This window comes from Sciurus vulgaris (assembly GCF_902686455.1).
Source record: "Sciurus vulgaris genome assembly, chromosome: 11".
Classification (NCBI taxonomy): Eukaryota; Metazoa; Chordata; class Mammalia; order Rodentia; family Sciuridae; genus Sciurus; species Sciurus vulgaris.
The window spans coordinates 18,479,573-18,506,783 of record NC_136472.1 but is presented as its reverse complement, the minus strand read 5'-3'; the positions used below and the strand labels follow the sequence as shown (position 1 = coordinate 18,506,783).

Sequence of the window (27,211 nt, the reverse complement as noted above, 5' to 3'; positions counted from 1 at the left end):
TGCAAATCAGGAAACATATTTTATGTAAGTCAATTAGCATGAATAGATCATAAATCACATCTGAGTGAAAAATATTTTCAGGATAAAACCTACAACAATTTCAACATTAATTCAAATACTCGCAAAACTATACTATAGATTGTAATGAGTGCGTGAAGATATGTCACCAATGGCAACATCCATATGAATGACAAATTGTACGTAGGGCTTACCTCTAGTAAAATAGATAACTTGTTAGGGTTGGTGCCAGGATTAAAAGGAAGACAAACGAGTGCATGAAGTTTCTGTTTTATGAAATACACATTTTAATGATTGAAACAAACCAGACTTCCTGATGTGAATATATAATTCAATTTTATCCCAGTGTGTTGCAGAGAAGATCCATTTGCAGAGCTTCAGTGTTCCCTGCACAGGATTCTTGCATTCTTGCTTGAGAAGATTCTGGGTAAGACAGGAGACTTATAAAAGAATAATATAGTTTATTGGAAGGGATAGGAAAAAGGGCTACTCTCACAGAGACAGTGGGTTCTCTCTGAGAAGAAAAGGAACACCTGTCATGCCCTCCAGTTTTGTTGGGAGTTCCAGGGATGTTTCCCGAGAGTCCCACCCGGGTCTGTCTCTTGAAATTTGACTCACAGCAGGATGGCATCAGATTTTCAAGTCCATAGTGTGCATAGTAAACATTCAAGGCAACTAAGTCACTTTGGCCCATGCCGATCACATCTAACTGGGACTTGATCTTAACAACTTTTCGTTAGGGGGAATTATCCTTATCTCCCTGAGTTCTGGAACTTGGTCTGCGTGAGGGTCACAGAAGTCCCCTGCTCCTGATAACTTGTATTCTTCATGACAGCATTTCAGAACTGCATTTTTTCTTCAGATAAAAGGTTGTTTGCTGAGGAATGTAGCATGTCCTATTGACTTAAACCAAGCAGGTTTGCAGGTAAATTGCTTTGTAGATGAAAGTATGTGGGGTGGCACAACAGAACAGTTTATTGATTGATCCCATTAATCTCATGTTCCTACTATTCACATATTTTTGTTACCTGTCACTATGTAATATTCAGGGAATGTTGGTATAGTTTAACCTAGGAAAACATATATTGTTAATAATTTCCAGAGGATTTAAGGTAAGTAGAATTCCCTTAGTTAATGAAATTACATTGTAAGAGTTCAGGATGCAGACCAAGATGACAGATGAAGATGTTCTTGTGATTCTTCTCCCACAGAGAAGATGAACTATTGGTACACTGTTGAAGTACTACATTATTTCACAATAGCTAGGAAGTCAAGGGAGAGACCAGAGAACCTGGCTTTAGTATAGTAAAAATGATGTTGAAGAAAGCATGAAGGAAAAAGCAGCCTGCATAAGCCTTCCCCAAATATAAGCAGTACAATGTAGAGATGCATCCTTCTAGGAGAGAAAGAGAGAATGGAGTCAAGGTTACAGACTTGAAACCCAGTATTAAACCCACCAGTGTGAATCCAAGTACTGAGCAGAGCCCCATGACTACTGCCAGAAGCCCACACCTGAGACTGAGCTGTTGGAATTATACAACGCAGGCTGCAAAGGGTGGTAGGCTGCTTCTACCACCCCCCTCCCTGACCCCAACCTCAGGCAGCAGAACAGGAAGCAGGACTCTACACCCTGGGAAGCAGGGCAGGGAGGACCACATGGGAGTTTGTCTTAGAACTCAGTGCTAGGACCAATGCAAAAAGTGAGAACCATCGTGAGGCAAATAATATGGCCTGAGAACCAGGCCAAAAGCCTGGATCAGGTGAATATCTACCTCCTGCAGGGATACACTTAAGTCTGGCCAGAGTCTCTAAAAGCATTGGAGTGGTTGTGGAGAACCCCCATGCAAGACTACTTGTGCTGGGAGAATCAGATGTGATCAAGCCTAGTGTCAGATTTGGTGGGCAAGACATCATCTCCGCCATCCACTCTGTAACCTTGGACACCACAGCTAGCCCTAGACTGGCTGGTTCAGCTCATAGATGGAAACTTCAGACCTGCTACAACACCCAGCAGAGATGTGTTCCTCAGCTTCTCGGTGATTTGGCCTTCATCACTGACACCTGGCCCATGAGCTTGGGTGCACTCCTGAGATCTGTGCAGGTCCTTGTGGCTGTGGATTCAGGCAGGACCCTTCTTAACATCAGTGTCAGTGGTGTTATTGTCTTTACAAATACTTTACAAATTTGAAAGGTCTTTACAAATACTATACCAACATTGGAGCATACAGCATGGAGTAAGATTGGACTTGCTGAGTAGGATGGGGCAGTCTACAGAAGAGAAAGTGCGTTCTTTCTGTAAGCAGAGTAATAATGTGCCCCTTATCCACAGTGTAATTGGGGGGCGGGTCTCAAGGAAACTTTGGGAGAGTTCCACCAAGGTGTTATCTTTTAATTTTTGACTGACAATAGGATTGCTTCAGATTGTTAAGTCTTTAATTTGTTTGATGATCTTTGTTTTTAATTAGCCCATTATTCTGAGACCTGTTATACTTGGTCTATAAAAAGTCATAAAAGTTTCCCTTCCAGGTAACTTCTTTTCTTTTCATCAGCAGTGGGACCCTGAAAATACCTCTGCAGATAACAGATTTTGGATAAGTAATGTAGCATTATATTTACTTTTGTAAAATTATCTGTATATCTAATAGGGTATTATTATCAGGAGTCCCAAATATGCAATAGTTATTGATATGGTTATTTTTTGGAACTCAATATTGGGTATAAGAGTATGTTTGCAGATTAACTGACCTATAACCATCAGATGACTGTGGCAGTCCACCTCCCTATAGTTATGTGAAAATGTCTGTATATTTTCAAAAATATTATTTACTGAGTCAAATCGCACTACTAGGGAACAACTTATCTATTTCTGCCTCTGCATTTGTGCTTATGTATATTTTTTGGTAAATTTTTAAGTTTTGGAAATACCTTATTTACACTGGATTTTCATAATTAATCTGCACATAACAATATTCAAAATATACCAACTTTGCTACTGTGTCTGTCAAGTGCAGGTTTTCCAATCAACTTAGATGGAAAATACAATCTCACAGTGTTGCACGAATTCATTTTGAAGGTCATCACAGACTGCCCTGAGCTGCAGGCTCCATTGTGTGAGACCTTCCTCATCACCTATGTGACCTCAGTGCTCGGCAACTTAGGCATGATCATCCTCACCAAAAACTACTTGTTATTTCATTCTTGCATAAGATGCTGATTCTGTAATGAAATAAGTTGTTTTTCTTCCTTCCTGTGGCTGAGTTTCCTCTTATTTGTTGCATTTAACATGTGCTGTTTTTGATCAGGATCTGCTATTTGATAGATTATATAAACCTACTTGGCGGAAGAAAACAGACATATTTATGATTGGAACTGTGCCTATATTTTACTCATGGTACGTTATATTTAATGTACATACATGTGATGTTATCTACATGTACCTCACCCATAATACTCTCTGAAGTTCCCTGACTTTTTCATCATTTTATTATTTAACATTCATGTTTTTATTATATAACATTATATCATGGAGATATTGATATTTTCTAAATATGCCATTATGTAATAGAATTGAGATAACTAAGTTTGGATAATACCTTAATAACAACATATGGATCACATCTCTTCTCAATATATACTCCTATCACTATATTTCTACTTTTGATTGAAAGTGTCTCCTCAGTCCTCTCCGTATGGTTTCTTCAAATATTAAAACTTAATAATGGTCACTGTTATTTGGATATGAAGTGTTCCCCAAAAGCTTCTGTGTTAATTCAGGAGGTGAAATAATCAGAATATGAGAGCCGTAAGCCAACAGTGGACTGATCCACTTGTTGCATTAATAATTTGAATGGATCCTGGGTGGTAACTGTAGGCAGATGGGGAGAGGCTGGAGGAAGTTCATCACAGGAGGTGTGCTTTGGGATTTACATATTTTGTCCCTGGCTCCTCCTGCACTCTTTCTTCTTCCTGGCTGTAATAAGGTGAGCAGCTTTCTTTTATCTTGCTCTCTGCCATGATGTTTCAACTTCACCTTCAGCCCAGAATGATAGAGTCAGCCAAACTTGACCTGAACCACTGGAACCCTGAGCTCAAAATAGATTTTTACTCTTCTAAATTGTTTTTGTAGGGAATATTAGTCACAGGGATGAAAAGTTGACTAAGTGGTCAATAATATATATTACATGTACATATCTCAGACTTTCAAACAAACATTGCACATGTGTATCTCTGTGTGTGTGTGTGTGTGTGTGGGTGTGTGTGTGTGTGTGTGTGTGTTTGCAGATATGCATCATTCAGCATGGAAAAAATCTTTATAAAACACAAAAAATTCAGAAAGATTGATACTAAAATAAAATTAGATATGGACAAGAGATAATTAAGAAACCAAAATTACATAAAGGTTATATAATGTATTTTGGAAAAATGACTTAATCAAGGGGTATTCAAAAAGGAAATTTAAATATTTCTTTAAAAAAATTAAAATGGGTTTGCAAGATGCAAAAAATGGTGTGCAGAAAATCAATACAAAGAGGGAAATTTATACCAAGCAACACCTGTATCAAAAAAAAGTAGCAAGGACGAAAATAAACACTCTATCAATATACCTTATGAAACTAGAATCAGAAAAAAAAAGAAAAACAGTGTTATTATAAATAAAGAAATGACAAAGATCAGACCAGAAATTAAAAAAAAAGAGCCTGAAACTAATAAAAAAAATCAATAACATAAAAAACAGTTTCCTTAAAAAAGTCAATGAAGTGGACACACCTATATTTAAAGTAACAAAATAAAGCAATAACCCAATTAAATAAACTAAGAACTGATTAGGGATCTTGGAATATAGCTCAGGGTCAGAACACTCACCAAGTGTGCGCAAGGTGAGCTTCAACCCCTAGCATTCAACAAAGGAAGTAATGATAATTTATCCCAACTGACACCTCAGAAACACAAAAGATCAGTAGAGATTATTAAGAACAACTTAATGTAGGCAAGTTTGACAATCTAGAAGAAATGGGCAAATTCCTGTATGCACACACTGAGAACCAAGAATGAATCAATAGGACATAGGAAACCTGAATGAACCAGTAAGGAAGTAACAACTTTGATCAAATAATGAAATTTCCCATCAAAGAAAAGATCAGGAGTAGATATTTTCCTGCTGGCTCCTAAAAAGTTAAATAAGAAATATTATGAATTCTTCTTAAATTATTCCTAGAGGGAGGAATTTTCCCTAATACAGTCTATGAAGCCAGCAATACCTTCACACCAAAACCACACAAAAACCAGCATAAAAAGTATTAGCTAATATCTTTGATCAATGAAACTACAACAATCCTCAACACAATTCTAGCAAATCAAATCCAACAGCATGTTAAAAAATATTTTTAAGTATTTCTAAGTGGGATCTATCCCAGGAATCCAAGCATGCATCAACATATAAAACTCTATAAGTGTGATATATCATATAAACTGAAAGAACATCAAAACCTATTCATATGATTATTTCTAATATGCAGAAACCAGGCTTCATAAAATTCAATAACTTTATATGAAATGAGAACACTGAACTAGTACGAATGGAAGGGAATATACTCCATATCATGAGGGTCATATATACCAAGCTAACTGCTAACATTATATGGAAAAAGGAAAATCTGAACTCTTCCTCTCCATGATCTGGAACATACAAGAGTGTCTGCTATCTCCATTTTTGTTCACCAATCAGAGTAAAAAGGTAAGACAAAGAAAACTATCACCCAACTGGAAAAAAGAAGTCAAACCGTTGCTGTTTGTAGATGACCTGATCTTATATACAGAAAACTCTAAAGGACTGCAGAAAAATAGTCTTAGAACTAATAAAGACACAGCAATATTGCAGAATACAAAATCTAAATACAAAAACAAGAAGTTCTGTTCTATAACAATAGTAAATCACCTGAAATGGAAATGAAGACAGAAATTTCATTTTCAAAGGCTACCAATATAAATAAAGAATACAACTAGGCAAAATTTAACCAACAAAGTGAAAAGTCTCTAAAATGAACACTGTGACATATTAATGACAGAAATTGAGGTCACAATAAAATGGAAAATGATCCTATCTCCATAGGCTGGAAGATACTGTTGAAACGTCCATGCTATCCCAAATGATCTACACATTTAAGGCCATCCCAAGGAAAATACCAAAGAAGTAATATATAGAAATAGAAAAAGGTTTTATATGGAAACACACACACACACACACACACACACACACTCACACATATAGCACACACACCACACCCCAACAGACAAAGCCTTCTTGACCAATAAAAACAAAGCAGGAGACTCACTCTATCTCATTTCAAAATATACTAAAAATGCTACAGTAATCAGACGAGTTGCAGTCAGCCTAAAAACAGACCCTTAGAACAATGGGACAGGATAGAGAAACTAGAAATGAGCCCATGTATCACAAATCACCCGATGTTCAATGGAAGGGCTCAGAACACATGCATTAGGGAAGAAGACAGTCTTTTCAAGAAAAAGTCCTTGAAGAAGAGAATATCTGCATTCAGAAGAATAAAACTCCACCTCTATCTCTCATTAGTTACTAAAATCAACTTGAAATGAATTAAAGACTTAAAAGGAAGATCTGAAAACAAGAAACTACCAGAAGTTTATATAGTTTAGTACATTGAAATTAGGAAGGATTTCATAAGGAGACCGCAAAAAGCACAAAAGAAAATTTTAAGTAGACTAATAGAATTAAATTATAAAACTTCCAGGCAGTAAAAGAAATGATCATAGCAGTTAAGGCCCAACCTACAGAATGGGAGCTACAACTTTTGTATCTGACAAGGGGTGAATGTTCAGACTATATAAACAATGTCAAAAAAATCAATAGCTAAGTAATCAAATAACCCAGTTTAAAAATACAACAAGGTCAAAATAGTTCTGAAAAGAAACCACACAAATAGAAAAGAGAAAAATGAAAATGTTCAACACCAGTAAACACCTAAAAAATTTAAATCAAAACAACAATAAAATATCATCTCAAAAGTCATAGTTATTATTACCCAAAACAACAACAATAAATAAACAAAACTCCCCAGAAATAGAAAACATGACATGTCCAGGTGAACATATGGATAGAAAAGAAGACCTTGCACTGTTAGTGGGAATTTAAGTCAGAATGTGATTTATGTTAAACTATATGGAAGATTGTGGAAAAATGAAAAATAGATCTGCAATGTTATTTAGTCATCCCTCTGCTGAGTACATATGCAAAGGAAAACGGAATCATCATGGTGAAGAGACATCTACACTCCAGTGTTCTTTCCACCACTATTCAGAATAGCTTAAGCTCAACCTAAGTGCTCACCAACTGATACAGGTATAGAGAAAATTGGTGCACAGAGACAATGATGTATTATCTACCTCCCAAATGGAATTGAATCCTGTCACTTGGGATGACATGGATGGAACAGGAGATAAATTGTGCTATTGTATGTAACCAGATACAAAATGGCAAGTAAGTCATTTTCTCACTGAAATGTGGCCCACAAACAAGTTAACCTCAAAAAGTTGAGAGAAGAATGCTGTTTAGCAAAGGGCAGGATAGTAGGGTGAGGGAAGGATGAGGACATGTTGCTTGATGTGTCAATACAGAGAAGACAGGTATAATAGATTCTTTAGTGATATTGCATAGTGGGTAATTGTCAAAAGCAATAATAAATGAAAAACTATAAATATTTTGTATGTTTCACTTAAAAGAAATAAGTGAGGAGATAAATATTTTTACCTGATTTCAGCATTACATAATGAATACATAAAATATTAAATGGTAGCCCATAAATATGTATAATTTGATTTTTATGTATCAAAATAATTGGATTTGTATGTATCAGATCAGTAAGAATTCATTAACATAACAAAAAGAAGTTCTTAAAATAAAGTGCTACCTACCATGAAAAATAAATCTTGAGCAACTAAACTCAATTGGCTACTAGAAACAAAGCCACACATGTTATGTCCACTGATCCTCAACATTGGTGTGAAGACTACGGGATGAGGAAAGGATGGTATCATAAACAAATGGTTTTGGTATAAATAAATATATACATGCAAGAGAATGTAATCAGACTCTCAAACTACATCATGTTGATACATGAATTTAATATGGATTGAAGATTTAAACAAAAGTCCTAAAGGAATAATTCATAAAGAAAAAGGTTGCAGGGTTATGGGGTTGACCATGAGATTTTGGTGACCACACAAAATCCAAGCAACAAAATCAAAATTAGATAAATGATACTATATGCAACTATAAAGCTTCTGCCAGGGAAAGAAGCCATCAGCAGGTGAAAAGGCAAGTGAAAAAAAGCGATGAATTATTTGCAAACCACAATCTAATATGAAATGAGTATGAAAAACACAAGGATTTCCTAAAACCCAAATAACAAGATCTTATTTCTAGATAATCACAGGAATTGAGTATGCTTTAGGCAAAGAAGAAAATGGCAAAAAGATGTGTGAAAAAGATGTTCAACATCACGCATAACTAGGGAAATGTAAATCCGAAAAGTTTAAATCACAGGACAGAGAACACCATTCACTCATTAAATGGCATCAGGTCAGGCCTCAGCCAGAATGATTTTTTTTTTTTTTTTTTTTTTTGTAATGAAGCAAATAATTTGACTGCTCTGTGAAAACAGAAGATAATTTGAACATATTCCCTTTGGGACATCTGCTGTGGGCTTCATTAACAGTTCCTTTGGTGGATATAAACTGTTTAATTTTGCCACATTCACATTGCATCCCAATGTATATTTGCTGATCCTTCAATACAAGGAAATTTCAGACATTTTGAAGGGTGTTTTGGGCACTTGAACCTAGGATTTCAAGAGCAAGTCTATTATTTGGTACTAGACATTTTAGTAATAGCAGTAGTACTAAATACTTTATTTCTTGCCTATTGCATGTGTGGATCACTTATACTCGTCAATATCTGATTTAGTAAGTATTCTGCCTAGAAATTTAAACCCAAACTTCAAGGAAAAGAATAAAAATAGAAAATATTGAATTTACATTTACTGTACCAATGAGTGTGCTTCTTAATGCATGTGTGCTTTCCTGCTGATGATGGATGAAGATCATTCAAGGTAAGGACAATCAAGACTCCGACACAGAGTAAGAAGGCACTTGATAATAACTTCAAATTCTTTGGCATCTTCTATTTTGATAAATTTGGTAGGGCACAAATTTTGTAATAATCCTTGCATGTAATCTAGTAGTCTCTACAGATTGCTACTTATTTCATACCATTTGCTAATTTAAAAAACTGACTTAAAAAAATCCTAAAACATCAAACTGAGACTTGCTTTAAGTTCATGGGTCAGGGTGTTGCCTGGGGCCAAGTCCAGTGACACAATGAAGTCAATATGTTAAGGGAGGCAGGAAAACAGTGTCCATAAATGCATCTACTCTGGAGGGAAATCTGGCACTAAATCTACTCTCTAGCAATTATTATGTAGGAAATTCACAAAAGGTGAAATAGCAGAAAATACAAAGTAACATTTCTGCACCAACAGCTCAATAAGTAGCTTTTGTCATTTCCCTCCTCTTTTGCAGACTCAATGTTTGCTCATGAAGCCCAAGCTAATCCATGCTATCTACCTTCAATTGGGATTAGATTTGCAGAAGTAGATCAAGATTAAATTTATAACTTTCTCTTATATTATCTTCAAGAATCATAGCTATTTTCTTTAACTGATTGCATGAATATATATTAATGTTGATTCTCTTTAAATAGTGTTCCTTTTTCATTTAGGATAAAGGTCTGTCTAGGAAGAATTTTGTTGAAATACAATTTATCACAGCAAAAGTATGCCCCTTGTAATGTAGAAAAATGAATTATGGCAATTTTCAAGTGTTTTTTTTTTTTAATAACTCAATTCAAAAAGCTTTTTATTCGCTAAAGAATAATACAGGAGCCAGGTGCAGTGGGGCACACTTGTAATCTCAGTCACTCAAGAGACTGAAGCAGGAGGATCTCAACTTCAAAACGAGCCTTAAGAGATTAGTGAGGCCATAGCAATTAAAAAAAAAAAAATCCTGTCTCCAAATAAAAAGATGAAAAGGACTGAGGATGTGACTCAGTAGCTAAGCACCACTGTATTCAATCCCTGCTACAAAAAAAAAAAAGAAAGAAAAAAATAATAATTCAGGAACATAAAGCATTAGCATGGAAAAAGTATCAAAATTCTAAGTGTGATTTAATGCATTTAACCACAGAGAATAATCTTTAAAGGCAACCTAATGCAGCACTTCCTCTAAAGTTACTCATCCCTGAATCCTGAAAACAATATGGGTACTCTGATACTTATAGATGAGTATTTTATATGAAATCATTTTATTCAATTGTTGATAAGATGTAGAATTCTGATTCTGTTCCAAAACTTTGCCCTGATATAATATCTCCAGTATGTAGATATCAAATATATGTTTTTTTGTTCCTCAGATTTGTCCTAATGTGCTTTAATAAGAAAAAGCCTAATGAAACTCAGTAGTACATTAACCCATTAACAGGATTATTTTTAAAAAGTGACATGATATCTATCCTATGAGAACACAGATAACTTTCCCACGATTCTGCAGTAATCAACATGAAAAGTCCATTGAAACTGTCTTCTGATCTGCTGAATAGAATTTATACAATGTGTGTGCAAAGCCTTCCTTATTTAGCAGAGTCAGACTAGGTTGAGCCAAGGGACTCAGAGGCCTGGCTTCTAGGAACTGCCAGGAGGTATGTGGCACTGTGTGGGAGTGGTTCTCTGTTTCCTTCTGGAATTTTCCCCATAAAAGGATGGCTCCCCTAACTCCACCTTATCCTGTCCATCACAGAAGAAGCTCCTCCCAGTCCTGGTCCCCTTTACCTGTATTTTATAAGTAAAGGAGAGTTGGGCGACTCAGTTGTGGTAAAGAGGCTAGAGTTGGTATGGCCAGACCCATCACATCCCCTCTCATAAAAAGAGTATGGGCTCTTGTGTGTTTATTGACAAGATAAATATTGGGGGTAATAGAAAAACTGCCAACAGCCTCCTCCAGCAGTCAACCCTTTCCTCCTCCAGGTGGAACATGGTAGAGAGGACCCAGAAAAATCTCAACAACATACATTTGTACATTATTGGGCATGGATCCTGTTCCTTACAGTCATGGTGCTGTTCCTTCTTTCCTAGTAATCTCAGCTGTGATTTTATGATCATCTTCAAGTGTGCTCCATGGGATTTCAGCATGAAGAATGTCACTGAAGTAACTGTGTTTGTGCTGAAGGGCTTCACTGACAATCCTGAACTGCAGATCTTCTTCTTCCTCCTGTTTCTAGCACTTTACCTGTTTACTCTCATGGGAAATTTAGGACTGATTGTCTTAGTCATTGCGGATTCCCGGCTGCACAACCCGATGTACTATTTTCTGGGTGTATTGTCTTCAATAGACGCCTGCTATTCCTCTGCTATCACTCCAAATATGTTGGTGGACTTTCTGTCAAGGGAGAAAGCCATTTCATTTGGTGCATGTGCAGCCCAGATGTTCCTTGCTGTCACCTGTGGAACCACAGAGTGCTTTCTCTTGGCAGCCATGGCTTATGATCGCTATGTGGCCATCTACAACCCACTTCTCTATTCAGTGAGCATGTCACCCAGGGTCTATGTGCCGCTCATGGTGGCTTCCTGTGTTGGTGGGATTCTGCATGCTATAACGCACACGGCTGCCACTTTCAGCCTGTCCTTCTGTGGATCCAATGTAATCAAACACGTCTTCTGTGACATCCCTCCTCTCCTTGCCATTTCTTGTTCTGACACCCGCCCCAACCAGCTTCTGCTCTTCTACTTTGCTGGCTCAATTCAGATTTGCACTATCCTAATCATCCTGATCTCCTATGGTTTCATTCTGTTGGCAATTCTGAGAATCCGCTCTGCTGAAGGGAAGAGGAAAGTCTTTTCCACCTGTGGCTCCCACCTAACTGTAGTTTCCATTTTTTATGGCACTGCTGTATTCGTGTACGTGAGACCAACATCCAACTATGCTTTGGAGCACGACATGGTAGTGTCTATATTTTATACCATTTTTATTTCCATGCTGAATCCCCTCATCTACAGTTTGAGAAACAAAGATATAAAAGCAGCAATGCAGAAAGTGTTTGGGAATAATCAGCTTATCAACAAAGGCTGTTTTTCACAGTAGGCATTCACTGGTAAATTAAGAAAAATACATTTGACAGGATCATAAGAGTTCCTCAAAATTTCCTGGTATTGATAGTTCTCTGATTTGTGGCCATTTGATATACCAGTCAGGGTCATTCTTTCTTGTGTTGTTGTAAATGTGGAATCATCCATTTGCTTTTTGCTATGATCATACTTAAACATGTATACACATATGTATGTACATCATCTACTAAGTGAAATATACAAAACTCCAATACACACTTGTATTTATTGATGTAATTTTTAATATTCTGTATATTTTTCTGCCTAAATCATAATGTATAGACTATATTCCATGTAGTTGTGAATAATTATATTATGTCAACCAACTTGATCAAGTATTATATTAAAACATGGGGGAAAAGTCACCATTTCCATAAGCCCAGGATGTTTTCCATAGAATCATAGATACTTGGATGTGGTTCAAAGCAATCTGCTCTATTCTTATCTCTATGCAATCCCATTCAGTCTATGGTTTAAACACCAAAGATAACATGCTCATATTCCAGAATCACTTCCATGTCATGATTGGTGAAGGGGGATTTCTTCTTCTTTTTTGTACCTTCCCTAGCATAGGCATAAAATCATTCTTTAATTTCTCATAAACTATTGATGTGACATCAGCAGTGTTCAAGACTAAAGTTAAACAGAAGAAAAACAAAAGGAAAGCACAATTTGGAGAGTAATGTATGACTGGATGACAGATTTTGTTCTTGCCAGAACTGAGCACACAGGGTCATGATGAGATCCCCCACAGACCTGGCCCCTGTTCAGCTTTTTCTTGATTCCAGAATTCTGAGAAGCTCTTGCAAATGGCATGCCACCTTTTTGCCCAGGTACAAGAATAAATACTCTAGAATGGCTACTGTGCTCATCTTTAACCCTGCTCCCAACAAACCAAAACTTCACTGCACAGGTGTGTCTTTATTAAGTTTGTTTCAGTGATATTTTTTCCTTTCTTCCCCCATTTTCCTTTATTGTATTATTTCATAACACCATTTCCTCTCTGAAGGGCTCTTTTTTTCATTAATTGCTGTAGGACAAGGTGTTTATTACATAGAATACAACCAAAAGATATTTTTCTAGAATGGGATTAATAAATTCAAATAAGCCTGTAAAAGACAATGCAGAATATCCTACTTATTATACATAAGTATCTCAATTATAATAATTCCCCAGATGAAGATGAATCAAGTTATATCAAGTTAATTCACATTAAAATCTCCCTTAAACATCAAAAAACAAAGCAAGAAAAACAAAACAACTGGAAATTGCCCAGTGTTTTTGTCTGGATATGTGAGGGGAGGGTAGAGATTGGGGTAAATTGCCTGTATTCATCCTCCTTGATGTGATCCCTGTTATTCATCATTTTAGCCATGACATGGAAATGAAGACCCTGCGCACAATTATCATAGATGTAATTGGATTAAATGTTCCAATTAAAAGATGTAGAGTGTATGAATACTTTAAACAAACGAAGAAACTACTGTATGGTTCTTTCAAGAGGTGACTTTACATCTAAGTAAATGCTGGGGTTGATTTTGAAAAATAAAGTAAGATATCCCATGCAGATGGAATCTGCATAAATAAGTAACCATATTTACATCAGATAAAATGTACTTAAAATAAGAAGCCACTAAAATACAAAAGGATAATTATAAAATGATAAAGGGGTCAATTCAGCTAGAGGTAATAAAAATTCTAAGTATTTATGTATCCAAAATCAGAGCTCCCAAATACACAAATATTAAAAGAAGATTACAGTTTCTCTCTTTTTCTTTGGAGATAATAATACTGTAATAAAATAATGCTAAGGGAATTTAACACTCCTTTTCCAGCTATGGATATATTAAGCAGAGTGAAAATCAGTGAAGAAACAAGAGTTAAATTGCTTCTTTGACAAAGCAGACCCAATAGACATCCAAATCCCATCACACTCTGAGTCTACACCACCATCTCATCAGCCCATGGCATGTTCTACAGAATTCATCTTATGGCCAATTACAGACAACTATGAAAAATGTTTTAATTGAAATCATATTATCTTTTTCAATCTACATATAAGAAAACTAGAAATCATTGGATAGAGATATGTTGGACACTGCAAAATTACATGAAAATGAAATAGTCTACCTTGGAAAAACTAATGGATCGTGGTAAAACTCAAGAAGAAAGTTTAAATGATTCATGAAATAAATTCAGAAGCAGATGTAACATACAATAAACAAACAGTGGGATTTGGAAAATGAATATCAAGAGGTGATTATATATCAAGCAATGCCTACATAAAAAAAAAATATATATATATATATATAGAACTCAAAACACTCTACCAGTACGTCTTATGAAACAAGAATAAGAAGGATAACAAAACAAACCCAACCCAACAAAGATTTTCAAAGGAAAAAATGATAAAGAATAGACTTTAAATAAGTGAAATTGAGACTAACACAAATGGAAACAATCAATAAAATGAGGAACTGTTTCTTCAAAAAAGATCAGAAAAATTGATGCACCCATATTTAGACTAGCAAAAGGGAAAAAAGACTCAATTAAATAAAAAAAATGTATGAATAGGGAGCAGAGATAGAGCTCAGTCATTTCAGCATTTTCCTAGCATGCACAAGGTCCTGGGTTCAAACCCAGTACAGAAGAAAAAAATAGTGGGAATTAATTTCATATGACACCTCAGAAATGCAAAAGGTCATCAGAGATTTTTATGAGCAGCACTATGTCAGCATGGTTGATAATTTAGAAGAAATGGACAAAATTCTGGATGCACATACATGATCAAGAAGCAACAGAACCAATCAATCAGGAAGAAATATAAAACCTGAGTAAACCTGTAAGAAGCAACAAGTTTGAAAAAGTAAGAAAAATCTCTCATGAATGAAAAGCTCAGGAAAAAAAAATTTCCCTCTGGGTTCTAAAGAGATAAAAGATAACTAATACAAACTCTTCTTAATTTGTTCCAAGAAATAAAAATGGGAGTAATTCTTTCTAACACATTCTATGAGGCCAGCAATACTCTGACACCAAAACCATACAAGACATGCCATAAAAAGTATTGGCTAATATCCTTGCTCAAAAATGAGACAATAATCCTTAAAAAAATTCCAGCAAATCAGATGCAACAACATGTTGAAAGGTTTTTTCAGTATTATTATGTGAGATTAATCCCAGGGATTCAGGTATGTGTCAATATACAAAACTATAAATGTGATACACATTATCACCAGAATGAAAATCAAAACCATATGTCTGATTATCTCCATATGTGCAAAAAATGTGTTTCTTAAAACAAGAATACTGAACATGTAGAAATGGAAGGGAAGTCACCTCAGGATCATGGAGACCATATGTAACTAGCCAGTTACTGACATTATACTAAAAGGGGAAAAACTGAAATCTTCCTCTCCATGATCCAGAACAAGGGTGTCCACTTTTTTCCATTTTTATTCATCAGCCAGAGCAACCAGGTAAGAAAAAAGGAAAAGGTCACCTGAATTGGAAAAGAAGGAGGGAATCTGTCACTGTTTGTAGACAACATGATTAAATACATACAAAATCTAAAAGATTGCAGCAAAGTACTCTTAAAATTAATAAAAATGCAGCAATGTTATGGAACATAAAATCAAAATACAAAAACCAGGAGCTTTGCTTTATGAAAACATAAAATCATCTGAAAAGGAAATGGAGACAAAAGTACCATTCACAAAAGATACAAATATAAACGAAGATCTAGGAGAAAATTAACAAAGTGAAAAAAAATCCTAAAATGAACACAATGAAATATTAATGAAATAAGTTGAAGTCACAAAGAAATTTAAAAAAAAAATCACATCTTCCTAGGCTGGAAGAATATATAATCTCAAACTGCCCATTTATCCTAAAGAATTAATAAATTCAAGGCAATCCCTATGAAGATTTCATTGCCCTAATTCAAATAACCAGAAAAAGTTGCCCAAGATTTATAGGGAAAAACACACACACACACACACACACACACACATACACACACACCAACAGCCAAAGCCATGATGACCAAGAAAAACGAAGTCAGAGTCAGTTCCCTGCCTTTCTTTCAAAACATACTACAAAGCTACAGTAGTCGGATGACTTGCAGTTCACCTAGAAACCGACTCTAAGACCCATGGGACAGGGACCTTGCATCTCAAGCCACCTGAGCTTCCAAAGAAGTGCTAAGAACACACATTAGGGAAAAAGACAGTCTTTTCAAGAAAAAGGGCAGGGAGAAAAGGATATCTGAATTCAGAAGAGTAAAACTGGACCTGTATCTCTCATTAGTTACTAAAATCAACTCAAAATGGTTTAGGAAAGACTTTAATGGGAGATTTGAAAACAAGAAACTACCAGAATATCACATAGGGGAAATACTTCGGAACATTGAAATGGGGAAGGATTTCATGAGGAGACAATGCAAAGCACCAAAGAAAATTATAAGCAGACAAGTAGGCTTATTTCAAACCATAAGTTTCAACAAAGAAGGAAATATTCCTCAGAGTGAAGAGACAACCTGTGGATTGGGAGAAAATGCAAGAAATCTATGTATTAGACAAGGGGTAACTGTACAGACTCTATAAATAATGCCAACAATCAATAGCTAAAAATCACAAATAATAAAAATTATAAATGGACAGACCTACACTGACTTTTCTAGAAAGAAGACGTATAAATGGACAACAGAAAAACGAAAAAAATGTTCAGCATCATGAATCACCTGGGAGGTTCGAATCAAAATCATAATGAAATGTCACCTCAAAAGAGTAAAGCAACTATTATCAAAAACAACAACAAACAAAAACAAGTACAAACAATAACAAGATCAGGTAAAGACATGAAACAAAAAGGAAGACTTGTACACTGTTGGTGGAATGTTAAATCAGAATATGCATTACGGTAAAATAAAATATAGATCTGCAAGGCTCTCCATTCATCCCTCAGCTGAGCACACACACAAGGGAAATGGAATCAGCGTGTTGAAGAGACATCTACACTCCAGTGTTCTTTGCAGACAGTTCACAAAGCCATAAGCTGGAAGCAACCTAAGTGCTCACCAACTGATGCAGTCATAGAGAGTGTATGGTAGATGAGACAATGGAATGTGATTTGCACAGAGAAAGCAACGAAATGCTTTAATTTGGAATAACATGGATGGAACAGGTGATCAATGTTATTTGAAAAACTATATAAATATATATCCATAAATGTTTAACCAGATTTAATATTACATAATGAATACATACCTCGAAGCACCACATGGTCACCAACTAATATGCATAATTTACATTTTAATGTGTAACATGAAAATGAATTCATTAAAATAGCTACAAGAAGTTTTGCCATGAAAAATAAATTTTAGGCAAAGGAGCACAATCGGCAAACTAGACAGTAAGCCATGTATATATGGCTACTGATATTTAACAATGACTTTAGAAATGCATGATTGGCAAAAGATAGTATCATTAGGAAGTGGTTTTAGTAAATATAAATATGTACATGCAAAAGGACGTAATCAGACTCTCCATCTATATCATCTAGGTATATGGACATAAAATGGATTGAAGGTTTAAACATAAATCCAAAAAGAAAAATTTGTAATAGAAAAGCTGTTGGCCATAATTTCTTGGTGACTGTTTCAAGTCAAGTAAACAAACAAACAAACAAAAAAAATGGGCGAGAGACTACATTCAATTAAAAATTTCCTGCCAGACAAAGATCCAATCAACAGTGTGAAAAGGCAACTGACAATATTGGATGAAATATTTGCAAACCACCCTCTAATATGAAAGGAATATTAAAAACACATAATGAAGGCCTTGGATGTGGCTCATGGTAGAGTATTAGTCTAGAATCCATAAGGCCTGGGGTTCAATCTCCAGCAAGCATAAATAAATAAATAGAAATTCCTAGAAAATAACAAAATCAGATATTTAGAAATAATCAGAAGAACCAAATGTACTTTCTGCAAGGAAGAAAAAGACCAAAAGTTGTGTGGAAAAGATGTTCAACATCACTAATAATGAGGGAAATGCAAATCTGAAATACTTAAAACACAGGACAGAGAACACTATTCACTCAATAAAGAGCATCAGGTCAGGTCTCAGTTGGAATGATCTACTTTTTGTAATGAAGCAAATCATTAAACTGCTCTGTGGAAACAGAAGATAATTTGGGCATATTCCCTTTGGGGTATCTGCTGTGGGCTTTGTCAACCGCTCCTTCAGGTGTTATAAACAGTTTAAATTCAATGTATTCACCTTGAACCCAAACTTCTATTTGCTGATCCATTGGAAAGAGAAAATTTCAGAAATTTTGAAGGGTATTTTGGGCACTAGAACCTAGGATTTCAAGAACAAGTCTATTATTTGTTTCTAGACATTTTAGGTACTAAAGAAATAATAAGGAGTTCTTTCCTTTTGTATGTGTGCATCACTTATATTAAGATATGATTTAGTAAGAGTTTTTTTCTACCTAGGAATTTAAATTCAAACTATGGAAAAAGAAGAAAAGGGGAAATTGTTGAATTTCTGTTTCCTACACAATAAGTATGCTCCTTAGGAATGTGTGCTTTCATGCTGATGATGAAGGAAAATAGTTGAAAGTAAGGACAATTAGGAATCTATCAACACAGGGTAAGAAAAAGGACATTTTCCACTCTGTGGAGTCTTCTATATTGATATTGTTGGAAAAGAACAGTAATTTGGTAAAAATCAGGTAACTGCTATACAATCTCCTAGTCTCTTCCAATGGTTAATCATTTCATAGCATTTCTTTTAGGTTTAATGGCTTAAAAATCCCAAAAGATCAAATTGAGCCTTTAATTATGTGGGACAGGGTGTTGTTTGGGGCAGAGTTCAGTGGCACAATGAAGACAAGATATTAAAGGAGACAGGAAAAGAGTTTTGTCAAGTACATCCACTCTGGAAGGTGATCTGGCACTGAATCTTATTTCTGACAATTATTATCTGTGAAAGTCACAAAAGGTAAAAGAGCATAATAGGCACAAAGAAATGTTTCTATACCAGGAGGTCAATAAGTGGGCATTATGATTTCTCTCCTCTTTTGCAGATTTACTATTTGTTCAAGAAGCTCAACATAATTGTTGTTTTCTATCCATTGAGATTGGATTTGGAGAAGTACATCTAGATTAAATTTATAATTTGATTTTACACTGTCTGGAAGTATCATAGTTATTCTCTCATCTTAACTGATTCCTTTGGCCATGTGTGAATATTGATGTATTGAAATAATATAACAGTTTTAGCATATAGAAGAAATATCTGTCTCAACAAAAAATTTAGCTGAAAATATATAATTTCTTCAAAGCAAAAGTACATCTTCTGTAACATAGCAAATGAAAATGCAATTTTCAAGAGTGTATGAGTTTTTTCACAAATATTATAATTTACAAAGCTTTTTATTCTCTAAAGAATAATTCAGGGATATAAAGTGTAGTTACAGGAAAAATATAATAACCCTGTGTGATTAAATGCATTTAATCCCCAAAGAATACTCTAAGTGGAAACTAAATCACCACATTCCTGAAACTATGTTGTTTATCCCTGAATATTTACTGCAAAATTGTAAAATAAATATTAATGTGCAGATTCTTCACAAGAGTATTTTATGGCAAGTCAATGAATGCAATTTATGAAAAGATGTAGAATTCTGATTCTGTTCCAATATTCATCTGACATAACATCTCCAGTATGATCAAATATGTTTATCAAATATATACCAAATATATAATTATCAAACATATACATTAACAAATACATACTTATCAAATACATATCAACTATATTTCAAATATATGCTTTTCAAAAATTTATATTTATCATATATTAAATATATGTATTTGATAACTGCATACTTGAGATGTTATGTGAGAGCAAAACATTGGAATGGAATCAGAATCCACATCCTTCAACACACACATTTTAGTTAGGCTCTTTTTGCTTTAATCTGATTTTAAATGAAAAGAGCTAATGGAACTCAGTGATACAACAATCATTTGACCTGATCATTTAAGGAAAATGGCAATGAGATGCATCACTGTGTTAACACCCATAACCTTCAGTGACTGAAATGATCGGCTGATTCACACTCTCTTTTGATCTGCTGCTTGGAAATTACACACTGTCAAAAATACATTCATACACATTTATAGGCATGATTCATGTTCCTTACAGTCACAGTACTATTTATTCTTTCCTAGTACTCAGTTGTCATTTTATGATCATCTTCAAGTGTGCTCCATGGAATTTCAGCATGAAGAATGTCACTGAAGTAACTGTGTTTGTGCTGAAGGGCTTCACTGACAATCCTGAACTGCAGATCTTCTTCTTCCTCCTGTTTCTAACACTTTACCTGTTTACTCTCATGGGAAATTTAGGACTGATTGTCTTAGTCATTGCGGATTCCCGGCTGCACAACCCGATGTACTATTTTCTGGGTGTATTGTCTTCAATAGACGCCTGCTATTCCTCTGCTATCACTCCAAATATGTTGGTGGACTTTCTGTCAAGGGAGAAAGCCATTTCATTTGGTGCATGTGCAGCCCAGATGTTCCTTGCTGTCACCTGTGGAACCACAGAGTGCTTTCTCTTGGCAGCCATGGCTTATGATCGCTATGTGGCCATCTACAACCCACTTCTCTATTCAGTGAGCATGTCACCCAGGGTCTATGTGCCACTCATGGTAGCTTCCTGTGTTGGTGGGATTGTGCATGCTATAACACACACGGCTGCCACTTTCAGCCTGTCCTTCTGTGGATCCAATGTAATCAAACACGTCTTCTGTGACATCCCTCCTCTCCTTGCCATTTCTTGTTCTGACACCAGCCCCAACCAGCTTCTGCTCTTCTACTTTGCTGGCTCCATTGAGATATTCACTATCCTAATCGTCCTGATCTCCTATGGTTTTATTCTGTTGGCTATTCTGAGAATCCGCTCTGCTGAAGGGAAGAGGAAAGTCTTTTCCACCTGTGGCTCTCACCTAACTGCAGTTTCCATTTTTCATGGTACTGTTCTATTCATGTACGTGAGACCAACATCCAACTATGCTTTGGAGCACGACATGACAGTGTCGATATTTTACTCCATTGTTATTCCCATGATGAATCCCATTATCTATAGTTTGAGGAACAAAGATGTGAAAGAGGCAGTGAAGAGAGTTTTGGGAAATAATTGGTTTATCAAAAAGGTCTGTTTTTCATAGTAGACATTTATTGAAAAAATTGAGAGTGACATGTTTGACAGTATCATGACAGTATCGTGAAAATGTTTCTTTTCTCTTATCATTGTAATTCTCTTATTGTGAATATTTAAAATATAGATCATTCTCAATCCTCTCTTGTGGTATATTAAATGCAGAAATCCTACATCATCCATTTACTCTACAATGGTCATATTTCTATATGCATATGCATATGCATATACATATACATAGTGCTGATATAAGTGAAGGGCACAAAATCAATATATTTACATATTCTTTAATATTCTGTGCATTCTTTTATTGATTTCTATCTAAATTATATTTTAGTTGCAATTATCGATTTTTTGATATTGTCTGATCAGTTTGATCAAGCACCATGCTAATCCAAAAAGAACACACACAAAAAGTCACTGTTTTCGTAAGCCCAGAATGTTTGGAAATCTTCCATGATGTCATAAGTACCTGGATCCAGTTAGAGCAATCTACTGCATGTTATATCTGTGAGCAATCTGTTCATCTTGTTGTTCCGACACCACAGATAGCATGCTTGAATTCCAGGATCTGATCACTTGTTGGGGTCTTAAGCCCCCTTGCTCTTCTCAACCAGTGGCAAGGGAAGGGGACACTCCCCAACAAGGTCAGACCAGGATAGGTAAGGCCGACTGACCGCCCGCTCCCAGCCCTCCAGACGGAGGACAATCAGATGCGTCAGGGAGACCCGTCACAGCAGGAACTCGTTTATTGAGGAAATCACACAGCTTTTATGTTGGGTGGGGGCTAGGCGGGAACTAATCAGGTTAAAGGTCAGCAAGGCATGGAGTGTTCACGCAGGCAAGAGTCCCATAAGACTATATGGCAAGCACGAGCTGATCATGTTCGCGGAACTATTGTTAACCAATCCCTGAGGGTGGTCCGGTTCATCGTCATTAACTATTGAAACCGCCTTTGAGGCCTTGATCTTGCTCACTCGCCAGGGAGTAAGGAGTCAGCCTGAGTTAGTTAACGTGTCATTAGTCCCAACATATCCCCCTTTTTTGTTTTATATTAAGGGTGTGTCTGTCTTAGGTTGCCCCTGAAAGGGTCTTACCCGTCATGGACCATCACCCTAGCAGTTTGGGGGTCCGCCTTAGTTGAAGGTGTGCCTGTCTTAGGTTGTCCACAGCTGAGCAACATCCTTACCCGTCATTGACTACCACCTTAGCACTTCAGGCGGGCCCCTCAGGAGGAGCAGGGCTTAAGGGAGAGACACTTAGACCCCAGTGTCCTGATACGAGTGATCCATGATCCTAAAGTGCTCCCAATCATCATTATGAAGGGCAGTATAATGCTGTGGGACCACTATGAGCTGCACAAACTTAGCCTGGCTTTTCAGGAAATGGATAAGCTTATTGATTATGCAAGGCCCAAAGGTGAACACAAGGATAATGGTGATTAGCAGTCCCATAAGCAGGATGAGGTAGGGGAGCCACCCATGTAACCCAGTCCAGAGGAAATTAGAGTGGAGCTCTTTCCTAAGATGTTCCAGATCTTCTTGTAGGTTTTTGATTTAATCTTGTACAATGCCAGAGCAGTTGGTGTACAAACAGCACTTCTCACCAAGGAACAGGCAAAACCTTCCTTCCTTCGCCGTTAGCAGATCCAAACCACGATGATCTTGCAGGACAATAGCGGCCAAGGAATCAAGTTGAGCCTGTAGATCTAAGATGGTAGAACTGCAAAGTGCAATGTTAGGAGCTCTGTGTAGCTCTCAAGGAAGTCCACTGTCCAAAGTCATGAGGTCAGAGACCCCAATCTCAATCACTGTTGTCCCATTTTGCTACTGCGCATTACATTCCTAAATGTCATTTTAAGAAGTTTACATATATTGACTCCTGAGTCTATATGAACATTAGTTAACACAGTCTAACATTGTATCTAAACATGAACTAAAGAAATGCTGAGAGGGCTTTTAAATTTCCTTTTGTGTAGCAAAGTGACAAAATGTTTTTATGTTTAACCTTTAAACAAATCAGGATCTCAATAACCTTCAGAAATACATTTAACAAATTTTACATATACCCTATTGATGACACAGGTCCTATAATAGAACATTAGTGATAGAAATAAATCCCCAATAAAATTTTCTCTTTTTAAGTTTAAAATTACTATTACAGACAAGTTTAGTTTGGAGAATAGCAGCTTGATAAATTCCCACATTTAATATATAAAGAGTGACCATTTCATAATTACCTTGACATTTTTATCTTACCAAATTTAGTTTTTTAAAGAAAAATTTAGACTCTAACATAGTACAATACTCTTAACAGTTGTTTAACCATAATTGTATACCCCAATTTTTAAGACTAATTTTTCTAAAGAATAAAACTTAATAGACACAAAGTTAAGAGTTCTAAGAAATCCTTGTCATTTTCAGAACATTAGTATTTCACCTTAGGAAAAAACCTTAAATAGCTTTAACTGTGTCATATACAGACAACCAACTTAGTTACATGCAAACTTATTGAAACTTGCCCTTTATAGACTTAGCATTTATTTAGACCCTCATGTATTTTATCACATAAGCACTTTCTTACCCAGAAAGTTTTGTTTTTCACTAAATACATTTCCATATTTAGAACCTTTTATTTTTTTCTTTTCTATCTGTTGACCTTTTTGTTCACATTCTGAAACAACTCTTATGAAATTTCTTAATTTATACAAATTACTCCATTTTAATAAAATTAAATATTTTGTTATTTATAGTACTCTAATTGAAACACAGTTGAAACCTTTAGAACCCTTTGTATATAGAATTATACCTGTTAGGACATAACTCTTAGTAACCTTGTTTTTAGTTTAGTGATGACATAAAACAATTTTCTCTACAAACACATTTGAGTAATCCCATGCATGTCAACTCTAATTCACTTATTTTGTAAAAACCAAGATATCAGACAAGTGTCCTGAACAGTATTTGCCAGCTTTTTCTTGTTGGAGGAAAGTCCTAGAAAAATTGATGTTAGACATTTTATTAACCTCGACATTTTATTAGTTTGACCACCTAGGTCTCGCAAGTCTTTGCGAGTTATTTTCAAGACATTTTACTTCTATTAGTTTACCCAATTTAAATTGAACCTTTTTAAATCACGTGAATTAAAAGTATTTGGATCCATTTTTAAATTTTAATTTTAGGAGCGCTCAGTTTTGATACAGACAAAACATGACACCAGACAGCACGACATACATATAACACAAAATCAAAGGCCTTATAACTTATAGGTGACTTTCCATTGCAATGTAACAGATGTTCAAAAACTCTAGTTGAATAAAAAAAGAACTGATCAAAAAGTCATGAGCTCAAAAAAAAAATGTAGAATTCAGAAAAAACAAGAGTCCTGGAAAAATGATACAGCCGTTAATTACTTTAGTAAAGCACCATAACATTTACTTTTGCTGGAGTTCAGGTAAGACTCTTTTTGCTCTTTTTTTTTTTTTTTTTTTTTCCTTTTGGGTTTGAGACCAGTCTCCTACTGAGCCTTCAGGCTTTCTCTATTTGCATTTCAATGTAAGCTTTGACTGAGATCTGGATCTGAAAGGGGCCAAAATGTTCTAGCAGAAACTTGATGCCTAGGGCATTTTAACCCTTATTCCTGGTTAGTAATCAATTCAGGTTTGGACACAGAAAATTGTGAAACAATTATCTCCCAATACTGTGGGGACTGGGGTACTATATCATACTCCTTACTAGGACATGCCACTGATGGTTGGGCTGGTTACTCCCTCCACACCGGTATATGTGGGACCTCCTGGCAGGAGGACTAGGTGGGCTGGGCTGGGCTGGGGAATGGAAGCAGAAACAGCTGAGTCAAAGTTGGAGGAGGAGGAGGGATTTTAGAATACTTGCAGTAAACATACCTCAAGAGGGTGTGCTCTTGGGTGAATTATATTGTTCTGGTTGATGGTATTTGAGATTCCTGGCGGGCACCCAGATAGGATTCGGTTCTCCAATTGGGAATACACATCCAAAACCTCTGCCAGCACTTATTAGTGGATCAGGACCACACCAGCATCCAGTTAATGGATCTTTCCATTCAACTTCAACTTTCAGGTAAGGCACCTTATTGGCCCAGTTGTCCTTGGAAGGCAGTTAAAGGCTGATTTTTTGAGAAATTTAAAATATTTAATGTAAGCATTGCTGTCCTTAATTGATCATGGGGGTTATTTTCCCCTTTTTGTTTTATTAGTTGATTTTTTAAAGTTTTATTATGTCTTTCAATTATGGCTTGTCCTTTTGGATTATATGGGGTTCCTGTAGTGTGTTTAATATGCCAATTGTTGAAAAAATTCTTGTAATGATTTACTTGTAAAACAGGGTCCATTATACATTTTGATTTGGTGAGGCAAGCCTAAAATGGCAAAACATTGTAAGAAATGGCTTTCAGCATGCTTGGCCTTTTCACCAGAGTGAGCAGTGGCCCAGCAGGCATGGGAGTAAGTATCAATAGACATGAATATATATTTTAATTTTCCAAATGGTACATAATGAGTTACATCAGTTTGCCAGATAATGTTAGGTTTTAGACCTCTGGGGTTTACCCCAGGGGATTGGAGAGGTGGAACCTGTAAGAATGGTAGGCAAGATTTGCAGGTTCATACAATCTTTTTTAAGTTCTTTACAGGGACCAAAGGAAACTCATGATGTAACCCTCTCCAATTTAAATGGGTCAGGTCATGAAGGCCTTGGGCTAGTTGTAAGTCCTGTTGAGGTTGGGCTGTAGCTATTGAGGTCCCTGATGTGGCTCACTGGTCGGCCACAGCATTGTCTTGTGCAAGGGAGCCAGGCAGATTTTGATGTCCTCTAAGATGCTGTAAGAATATGAGTTCAGCACGCTCCTTTAACAAGGACCGCACCTGAATCATCAAGGGAGTAATAGGATTTTTATCTAACTTGATATATGAAGAGACCAATGTAGGTAGCAGGTTTACCACATATAGGCTGTCTGAGAAAAGATTCATGGGTTCTTGTACTTGAGTTAGGGCCATAGCAATTGCATATAACTCCTTAAATTGTGCTGACCCAATAACTGGTTCAAAATGGGTAATTACTTCCTGTTTCACTAATCTGGGAGAGGGGGGGTAAATTACAACAGCAGATCCCTCTTTTCCTCCATCTGTGAATACATTTACAGCTTTAGGGAGGGGTTTAGTGGAAAAAAGCATAGGGAGTGCCCATTTTAGTTTTGAAAATGAGGACACCCATTTGGTAGACCCATAATGGCAATCAGTCTTCCCTAAGAAACCCTCCAATGCACAGGATACTCTATTGTTATTCCTTCGGACCCATTCAAAATCCGACAGGCGATAGGGCACTGTCAAAACATGAGGCTCTTTTCCATAGTGCCTAAGGGCAGTATCCCTGCCTTTAATTATAAGGTCAGCCAATTGGTCTAGGTGAGCGTAGACCCTAGGAGCCGCCCCTATGACTGCGTGTATCCACTGAAGGGGCTCTCTCCCTGAGTTATGGCTGCAGTGGACAGCTGAGAACCGGGGAGAATCCAGAGGCTAAGGGGTCTTCAGGCCGGTATCGAGCCAACCGGGTAGAGTTAAGGGCTGCTTGTATATTTTGGAGTATGTGTTGATGGTCTTGAGTTAGGGTAATAATGTTTGTTGGATCTTTGTCCCTCAGCAGGTCAAAGAGAGGGAGGATGTCCTCCATAGAGATAGGA

General features: G+C 36.2%; 2 protein-coding genes across 2 annotated transcripts; both read left to right on the top strand.

The window, feature by feature from the left end:
• Positions 1 to 11,256: 11,256 nt before the first annotated feature.
• Positions 11,257 to 12,243, top strand: LOC306639704 (olfactory receptor 5T7-like; the record flags this gene model as incomplete). The annotated part of the gene is made up of 1 exon (XM_079103481.1): positions 11,257 to 12,243. One exon carries the CDS (start codon positions 11,257 to 11,259, stop codon positions 12,241 to 12,243), a length of 987 nt encoding a protein of 328 aa, XP_078959607.1.
• Positions 12,244 to 20,522: 8,279 nt separating this feature from the next.
• LOC306638897 (olfactory receptor 5T7-like) lies at positions 20,523 to 21,506 on the top strand (the record flags this gene model as incomplete). Its single annotated transcript, XM_079102347.1, has 1 exon — positions 20,523 to 21,506. One exon carries the CDS (start codon positions 20,523 to 20,525, stop codon positions 21,504 to 21,506), a length of 984 nt encoding a protein of 327 aa, XP_078958473.1.
• Between the last annotated feature and the right edge of the window lie 5,705 nt (positions 21,507 to 27,211).